Source organism: Engraulis encrasicolus, chromosome 20 (genome assembly GCF_034702125.1).
Source record: "Engraulis encrasicolus isolate BLACKSEA-1 chromosome 20, IST_EnEncr_1.0, whole genome shotgun sequence".
NCBI lineage: Eukaryota > Metazoa > Chordata > Actinopteri > Clupeiformes > Engraulidae > Engraulis > Engraulis encrasicolus.
In genome coordinates, this window is record NC_085876.1 from 25285998 (window position 1) to 25295403 (window position 9406).

Genomic DNA, 9406 nt, shown 5'->3' on the forward strand with positions numbered 1-9406 from the left:
TCTCTGAGTATGGCAGGGCAAATTTTACCTCCATGCTAGCAGCAAACATTGAGTCCTATGAGACCAGCTGGCGGCTAACTGGTCTCATAGGACTCAATGTTAACTGCTAGCTTGGAGGTAAAATTTGCGCTGCCATAACCAGAAAATGGTTGAAAGTACAGGAGAACGGTAAAGCCCTATTATTTAACTCAATAATGTGTAATATGAGCTTATTTCCAAAAATGGGACAGTACGCATCACTTTAAGATCAGAGGGATGCTGGTTCAAATTCCACTCTTACCTCTCCCTACACATCCATCCATGGCTGAAGTGCCCTTGAGCAAGGCAACTGACCCCACGATGCCTCAGGGACCGTAACCAATACCCTGTAAATATCTGTAAGTGGCTTTGGATAAAAGTGTCTAAAAGTGTCATAGCTAAATGTAATGTAATGTAATGTTTAAAAAAAGAGTAGCCATGACTGTGCCCTTGTGTGATTCTGATTTTGGAATGATCAAGTATGATTAGGGTACTGTATAATTTGATACTCGGAGTAATGCCCTCTCATCCGAAATTGGCGCTCAATTGTGCAAATCCACACCTTGTGCATGGAATTTGTTTTATTGGACTTTCCAGTAGCCTAGACTTTTCAGTCAGCTGTTGCAAAGGCTGTCTTTGTCCTCATTTTACTCACTTACATGATGAGTGTAGCACATAAATCCACTTCTTTGCAGAAGATCTTCACTGTATCGTCAGCATTCCAAGTTCTATGTGAATGATCCCCCAATGCATCATGGTTGTTGAAGTCCATTTCCCTTTCCTCCTCTTCAGGCTGAAAGCTGGCCTGTCCGACAAAGTCCTACAGGAGCATGGCAGCCGGGCGCGGAAGCTGTGGGGGGACAAGCTGGGCCTGGCGGACTTTGCCCAGTATGTCAACCTACCCATCACAGACAAGCTGCAGGACCTGTTTGACATGCTGGATGAGGTACGTCTCACTTGCCATCATTTATTCATGGAAGAAGTATAGTAGAGGCCAAAGTGTCTTTGGATATTTATATGGGTGGGATCACCTCTAATAAGAATACTAGTATGGCGCAGTGGTAGAGTAGAGTAGACTATCATGTATTAGTCCCAAGGGAAATTAAAGGACCAGTTCTGCCAGTTTCAATATGCTGTTGTATTGCTCATGCTACCCTTGACTTCTCAGTACCCGGTGATGCCACATTTTTCGGCTCAGCCCTTTCCGAGATCTGAGCTATTCTTATGGGGGCAGCTTTTGTTAAGATTTTTAAAAATTCTTCACATAGGCCTACTCCAAATATTTCCCCAAAAGGTATCGCTGCTTGCTTGTTGTCTGATGATGTTGCATAACCTTTTGGACGTTATTGGGAATAAATCAAGATGTTTTTTTTAAATGTAACTAAACACCTGCCCCCATTACAATGACCAGGATCTCGGAAAAGGCTGAAGAAAAAAGAAATCAGGGTAGTGTGAGCATTACAACTGCAATGTTGAAACTGGCTGAACTTATCCTTTAAGTTGTCCAGTAGCATACAGAATAAATAATAAGACATTACACATATTAGTTCACATTTATTAACCATATAGCACACACATACATTTACCCAAAGACAGATCACACAAACACACATACAAAACGGCAACCAAGATGAAGCATACGTATCACCGGTCTTCTAAATGGGCGTGACTGTCTGTTATACTCTCTTCATTCTGAGCCCCTGCAGCTCAGGACCTCATGTGACATTGATTCTGTATCTCAAAGTCAAGGATCCTGGCCTTGCTAGGACGTGAAACGCCCAGTGATTGGATACTACGCGGAGTTCACCAATCACTGGGTGTTTGAAGTGCTATCAAGGCCAGGATCCTTGACTTTGAGATACAGCCTGATTCTGGAAGGAACTTGTCATGCACCATGCCCTCGTATCTTTATCACCTGTGGTTTTGCTCCAGCAGGGAACAGGCCAGATGGACCTGAGGCAGTATGTGATCGCCTTATCAATGGTCACCAAGCCCTTCAAAGGTCTGGAGACCATTCAGCTGGGTTTCCAGGTGGGGTTACACACACGCACACACAAACACACACTCGCTCTCGCACGCACGCGCGCGCACACACACACACACAAACACACACACATGCACACACACACACTAGCTCGCTCGCTTGGACTCGCACGCCATGCACGCACGCACGCACACAAGCACACACACACACACACACACACACACACACACACACACACACACACACACACACACACACACACACACACACACACACACACACACACACACCACTCATGTACATGGGCATGCTGTCTAATGTGTACGCTCACATTAACACGCAGACCGGCCCATGCTGTGCCACTATCAGGGTTCCCACACGTCCTGGAAAACCTGGAAAACCTGGAAATTTAGAGATGTGTTTTCAAGTCCTTGAAAGTCCTGGAAATTCACCAAATGTCCTGGAAAAAAAATATTTGTCCTGAATTTTTTTCCCTTCAACTTTTTCCCGATTTTGTTTGTGGTATTATTTTTACTCTTCTCCGAGTCTACTGTAGACATGACGATTCAATTTATATCCATCTATTGAATGCATTATTGTCCACACACAGACACACACAGACATACACACACACACACACACACAGTTTGGTCAGGTTGCCATCTTTGATTGCACTTATACACAGTCATATTCTTTGACTCAGTGTTGCCAAAAGTCACTAGAAGTCGCTAGTTGGCTTGCTGAAAAGTCGCTAGCTGATATCATGGCGTTATATATCTCTCGAAAACCTGCTTACGGTCATAAAAGGCCTACAAATAGGCAGTGCTAGCACTTCCTTACAAAAAATTGTACTGCTATCTTTTTTGGAGATCATAGCTTTCAGTCTCACTAGCCACTTTGAAAGCTAGTTTGATCTTTGGTGTGACAAATCACAGTAGTCGCATCAATTGTTTGTATGCAAGAATATTCCAGGGAAAAAGAAACTGTCAACAAAACTGGCCTACAGAAAGACAGAAACCACTGCCCACAATGGTTGGTGAGCAAAAAAGTCAAAGTCAAGTCTTGTGGAGAATGCATTTAAATCCAAGTACACTATTTTTTGCGATAAGAGAGAGACTATTATTAAGGTATTACTTTCTGAGATAATTTGAGTTTACATTGCACTTTCAATTTAATTCCGAATAAACGTTTTGTGGATCAGAAAGCATTTCAATTGAACAGAGGTTGCACGTGCTGGGCTTGCGAAATTTGACATATGGGTGTGGTCGCCAAGCTCCAGCAGATTCCTACTAGCGGGACAACTGGGGATCTTCAACCGCAACCCAGGTCAATACCTTTGGACAAAGAACATAGAATGGATAAGAACGCTTATTCGCAGGAAATTGCATTGACCACGGTGTAGTACGGGGGCGTAGCCCGGGGACACCATGCGCAGTGGATGCAAGGCCATGATCGATAAAAATTGTGACACTGGAAACTCCGCAATTTGAATTGCGGGTGCGAGGAGCTGCTGCAAGTTCCGGCCCGGTCAAAATAGGATGTCCTGTCGTCAGTGTTCAGTTTATGGTTAAATTACAGCTGTCATTCAGCCTTAATTACAGCTGACACAAATTCACTATGTCCTATGACCTGTTCCACACTCCAGCCCTGGCGGTAGTGGCTTTGTATTTTACCTTGCCGCCAGTACTAAGCAAATAATGTACATTGGATAAGAAGTATCACTCAATGGAAAATGCATTGGGTTAGGTGTAGTCCGAGGACATTGCTTAAAGACACTGTGCTCATGGTCAGTGGGTGCAACGCCATAATGGACAAAATCTGAACTCTGTAACTTCGCAAAATTGGTCAAGAGAGGAGATCCAGTTGTCAGTGTTTAATGTAATCCCTCCTATCACTAGTCTCCTTAGTACTAACTGCAGAAGAAGAAAGTGACTCCCCTTGCGGCCATGCCATACTATGCTCTTATGACGTCTTTGGACGTACCCTCTTCCTTAACACACTGTACTCATTCATTACAACTCATTCCAACCTTAAAGTCACATTGTCTCTAAAATGCATTGTGTGTCGCTGTGTATGTCCAAATTGTGGGTCCGACGGATGAAATATCCGTCCTGAATTATCCAAAAATAGTCCTGGAAATGTCCTGGAAATGTCCTGGAAAATGATTTTTGAAAAAGTGTGGGAACCCTGACTTTGCATCAACACATATGGCACCATAGCTGGAGGCATCAAACCCTTCATAGAGAATACAGTGTTTATTATTTATTGGTAGCTTTCCTTATAGACATTTTTGTATTGTGTTAATCCCAGTCCCCAAAGTGTGCATGCATGTGTGAGTGAGTTAGTGAGTCGCTCGCTCACTCACTCACTCACTCACTCACTCACTCACTCACTCACTCACTCACTCACTCACTCACTCACTCACTCACTCACTCACTCACTCACTCACTCACTCACTCACTCTCACCCTCGTGCCCCCCCCCCCAGTCCCCAAAGTGTGCGTGCGTGCGTGCTTGTGTGAGTGAGTTAGTGAGTAACTCACTCACTCATTCACTCACTCACTCACTCACTCACTCACTCACTCACTCACTCACTCTCACTGTCAACCCCCCCCCCTTATATATTTGTGTGTCGTTCCGCCTGTGTGTGTGTGTGTGTGTGATGACATGTGACTCGAGCTTAATATTCTGCTCACCCTGCAGATATTTGATGCGGAGGATGGCGGTGGCGTGGGGGAAGAGGACCTCTCTATAATCCTCAGGACCACCTTTGGCGTGGAGGAGGTGCACACCTCACACCTCTTCAGTGTCCTAGACACCTCCCACACAGGACGCCTCACCTTCGGTAGGTCCAAGTATATATACAGTGCTGTAGGTCAGGGATTCTTAACCATAGGGCCGCGGACCAAAGTTGGCACGCGCTCACAACCTCCAGGGCCGCAGTCAACTTTCAGTTTCGCACCATTGGGCCGCTTGGGCCGTGGGACCGCGCGCTTATCAAATAGACTACTAGTGTGCGTCTTTTCCCTCAAACGCAACTCTGTCATCATAACGTAATGACCACACCCCGCGTTTTTGTTGTTGGTGAGAGATTCATTAAGAACAAGACAGTAACACAGCCTGTGATGGTAACACCCTTTGCAGTGGGCTATTTGAAAAAAGAGAAATTACCAACCGGTTATGGTTCCCAGCTGATTTGGCGACGTCTTCTGTGTCCTAATATCCTCACGTTTTAGTAGTTAGAAATAGGTGTTCAGCGGTTAGGCTACTCAAAATAATTCTAGTCACTGAATCTTTATCCCTTATACTTGTCCAAGTGACTCCAACATGACGGTCCTTTCTCGAATTTTGCGTGATGCTGGAAAGTTTTCCGTCCGGCTCTGGAGTGTCTTGAATTTCCGAACAGCAGATTCATTACAAAGCGCAAGTCAAGAGCTGTCACGCAAACTTTGAGCTGTCATTGAGGCACTCAAATGTGTGAATGACTCTGATTTGCTAAACTGTGAGTGGATTTGATGAGTGAGATTAAATGAGATTAACATTAGCATTAATTAATAGGCCTATAGGGCTATTCCTTGTGGATACTTCAGAAATAACATTTATTTATAATTTATATAAATATTATAAGCCTATATAATATAATATAATATAATGTAATGTAATGTAATGTAATATAATATAGCCTAATATAATTTAATATTATAATATATACATGGGTAATATGGGCCCGGGACACTGCACTGGAAAAAATGGGCCTCGACGTCAAAAAGGTTAAGAATCCCTGCTGTAGGTGACACTGCTTGATGGTACCATCATACGCGTGACATGACAGTCATTTAATTGAAACAGTCATTTCATTCCATGTTGAACCCTCCAAAACTACATTCAAATCTGATCGCTCTCAAGGAGAATTGGGTGAATTGACCATGATTTTATTCTCAGTGTGTTCAGTACATTGATTTATTAGTTATTAGATATATTAGCATAGTTTAGCTTATCACTGGAAGAAAATTGAACTATTAGCATCAAGCCACAAGTGAAGTGAAAGTGAAAGCCCAAGTGATAACTGGACGAAATGAAATTGCCGGTTTGCACTCTGGTGAATTTTTCATTCATATTAAAGTGGTTTATAAATACATTTGATGATGTTTTATTTGGTACCATAGACTTCCATTGCTACGTTTAATATGGCTTGTTGAACTAGGCAATGAAAACACATATAGAACTAAATCCTATGTATTCTCTACATATGAGCAAATTTCAGAAATGAGGTGGTGGACTGTTCTTTTAATTGTGAGTGGCGAGGTTGAGAGAGCTGAACCCCCTAGTGGAGGTTCGCGAAACCACAGTTAAAGACTGAGGAAAATTAATAATTATTATCACCTCCCAACTGCAGTTAGACACCTCTCTTGATTTCTAAGTTTGTTATTCTGGAAACAAATACATGATGTTAAAACAAAAAAAATCAAAAAATTACAATCATTATTAGCCCCTTGATTAATATATAATCAATACGGTACCCTTTCTGAACCAAAAGTGACACCAGGTTCTTTGATTAGTTATTAACTAGGTTGGCACATGTCCTAGGAATTTTGGCCCATTTCTCCATTTTTTTTTTATTTTTTATTTTAACTGTAATAATGAAATATTTTTTGTAAAAATAAAGAAAAAAAATAAAGGTTTTGTCCATAGCACTTGTCTCAGAAACTTGTTAATAATGGTCATTCTCACTGAGAAATCAAGAAAGATGTCTAATTTCAGAAGTAGGGCTAATGAAATTAAAAAATAATAATGTACGGTAAAGCTGCCGAGAGCCAGGTCAGATGACAAATGATGGTGGGCCTGGATTCATTATTTAGAATCCATTGCCATATTCCAAACGGCCAGGTTTTACCTGTGCAATTCAACCAGGTAACAATTCAACCAGTCTGTCAATTTGGTTGAATAAGACTGGTGATTCTACATCATTTGGAATATGTGGCACTGGATTGTGTACTAACTAATGAATGCAGGTTGCCGATACAAATGGCATGATGATCATATGCAAAACCATTGTGCATTTGGCCCCTTCTGCTCTGACTCTGATACCAAAGCTTGCATGGTAATCCAAGTAAAGGAAGGATGACTCACTGCACACTGGTATTCTTTGCTGGTAGTTTATTTAGTTCACCAAATAAACTACCAGCAAAGAATACCAGTGTGCGGTGATTCATCCTTCCTTTACTTGGATTACTTTTACTGCACATCACCAGCACCTGGACAGTGGCTGTGCACAGGGACGCTACTTTGAGTCTTGCATGCTAATTGTTTGCCTTTGGGTTAATTCCCTTTTGCAGAGGAGTTCAGGCAGTTTGTGGAGCGGTGTCCAGACTTTGTGGAGCGGCACCTGCTGTGCTCCGGGTCGTCCCAGCCCAGTTCCCCCAGCATCCAGCAGCCCCCTCCGCTGGCCAGCAAGAGTAACAGCAATGGCTTCTGCACAGACTTCACTCCCCACGACCAGCAGAGTCACACACACAACAACCACGTCTCGGCAGACGACAAGAAGGTCAACTAAACATCACGCGGATCGGTCTACGCTGTGTGTGTGTGTGTGTGTGTGTGTGTGTGTGTGTGTGTGTGTGTGTGTGTGTGTGTGTGTGTGTGTGTGTGTGTGTGTGTGTGTGTGTGTGTGTGTGTGTGTGTGTGTGTGTGTGTGTGTGTGTGTGTGTGTGTGTGTGTGTTCATTGAGGGTGGGGAGGAAAAAAGGACTGAAATGGACATTGGCTTCCATGCCCTCTTTCACTATCTGTATTTTATTTATAATGCATTCTATTTACAATGCATTTTAGTACACATTCTTTGGACAGCTGGATATTGGTTTTATTTTATTTTTGGACATTTCATCTCAAACTTCTTTCATTTGCTGAAAGAACTGATGATTTGGATTTCAACAATATATGTTTTTATAAAGCTTTTTGACAAGAGTACCAACTATTTATTTTGGGAAAAAAAGCTTTTCCTCTATATTTATACAGATTTTTTGCTGAAGTCAACAACACACACAAAAAATGAGGTTGGTATGTGGCAGAAATGCATACAGGTATCCCTTTTGCATTTGTTTTCACATGGTTGTGTTGATAGGCATACAACAGCATGGCCTGCTGGGAATTGTAGTTCTGCTGGAAGGGGCTGAAGCATGGCTGGAATATGTTAAGTCATAGAGGTAGCAGGAGAGACCAGTGGCTACACCCCCAACTGTCTGACTAATATCAACTGATTTTTTTAAAAAGTATATCGATTCATATGATTAAGTAGATATTGAGCCGTTTACTAATATTGCCCTTGAGTGTGGTGTCCCTTCATATTCACATAGACTTCATAGCACAGGTCTACCTACACAAGATAGCGGCACCGCCAGCGGTTTTCTGGTGCTGTCAGCCATTGCCGTGGCCACTCTTGTCTCTTCTTCCTACCTCTATGGTAAGTACTCTCTAGATTAGTCTACATTCAGTACCGTGGAAGACCTTGAGCACACACTTTCACCACAATCTGGGTGCTGCACCTCTGTCAAACAACAGAGATAAACGTCAACACCTGTATGCCACATTAGAGATGTCTTTGTGTTCATCTCTTAAAATTTGCTCTAGCTAACAGCTGTGGCTCATTCCATGTATTCCATGTTTAGTCTCATTATTTTGTCACCATGACTCTGACCAAAATCTCTGGACCTCTCCTCTAGTCAGCTTAGCAGCCCTTATTGATTTTAGAAGAGGTATAAAAGTTCAAGTCTGCAAAATCTCCTGATTTTCCAACTTAAAAGCAGACAATTTGAAAAAAAAAACTCCCGTACACCTGATCATTTTGCTGTTTTCATTAATACACAGCATTTCGGTCCTAGACCTTCATCAGGTAAAACTTTCAAAGATGAAGGTCTGGGACCAAAGGTGAAGGTCTAGGTCCGAAACGTTGTGTACTAAAGAAAACAGTGAAATGGTCGTTGTGCAGTAGTTTTTTCAAATTGTCTGCTGAGTGAGTCATGGGCCATCTCCGACACACCTGCAAGCTCACAGCCAACTTAATTCCAACTTAAGTCCAACTTAAAAAGCTAAGAAATTCTCTATTGACTAGGCCATGTAGAAATAGATGAGCATGACTGGAGACGAGGGAAATTTCGGTAACCTTTTAAATATGGGTGTTGTGCAACTGCCATAAGAATGTCGTGACCCACGTCAGAAACCTAAACGACACAATGTTGATGTCACATCACATCCTTCTTATGCCAGTTACACAACACCCTTACTGGATGTAGACCTCTTCAATCAAAGTGTTACGGGGAGTTTCTGTATGGCTCAGATTGCTTTTGGTGGTGTGTACTGTGTAGGCTGTGTAGTAAGCATGTGCATCATGCTGATACAGGTTCTTCAAT

General features: G+C 42.5%; 1 protein-coding gene across 3 annotated transcripts in view; it reads left to right on the forward strand.

Annotated features, from left to right (window-relative positions):
* The window catches only part of lpcat1 (lysophosphatidylcholine acyltransferase 1), an 81591-nt gene extending 73957 nt beyond the window's left edge, over positions 1-7634 (forward strand). For 2 of the 3 annotated variants that reach the window (XM_063185667.1, XM_063185669.1), the window contains exons 11-14: positions 811-964; positions 1951-2049; positions 4705-4846; positions 7338-7634. In XM_063185667.1, coding sequence (XP_063041737.1) covers positions 811-964; positions 1951-2049; positions 4705-4846; positions 7338-7555 — 613 coding nt within the window. In that variant the 3' untranslated portion in view covers positions 7556-7634. The remainder of the gene's footprint in view (positions 1-810; positions 965-1950; positions 2050-4704; positions 4847-7337) is intronic. The other variant, XM_063185668.1, reaches the window with a different exon arrangement.
* The last annotated feature ends 1772 nt before the right edge of the window (positions 7635-9406 follow it).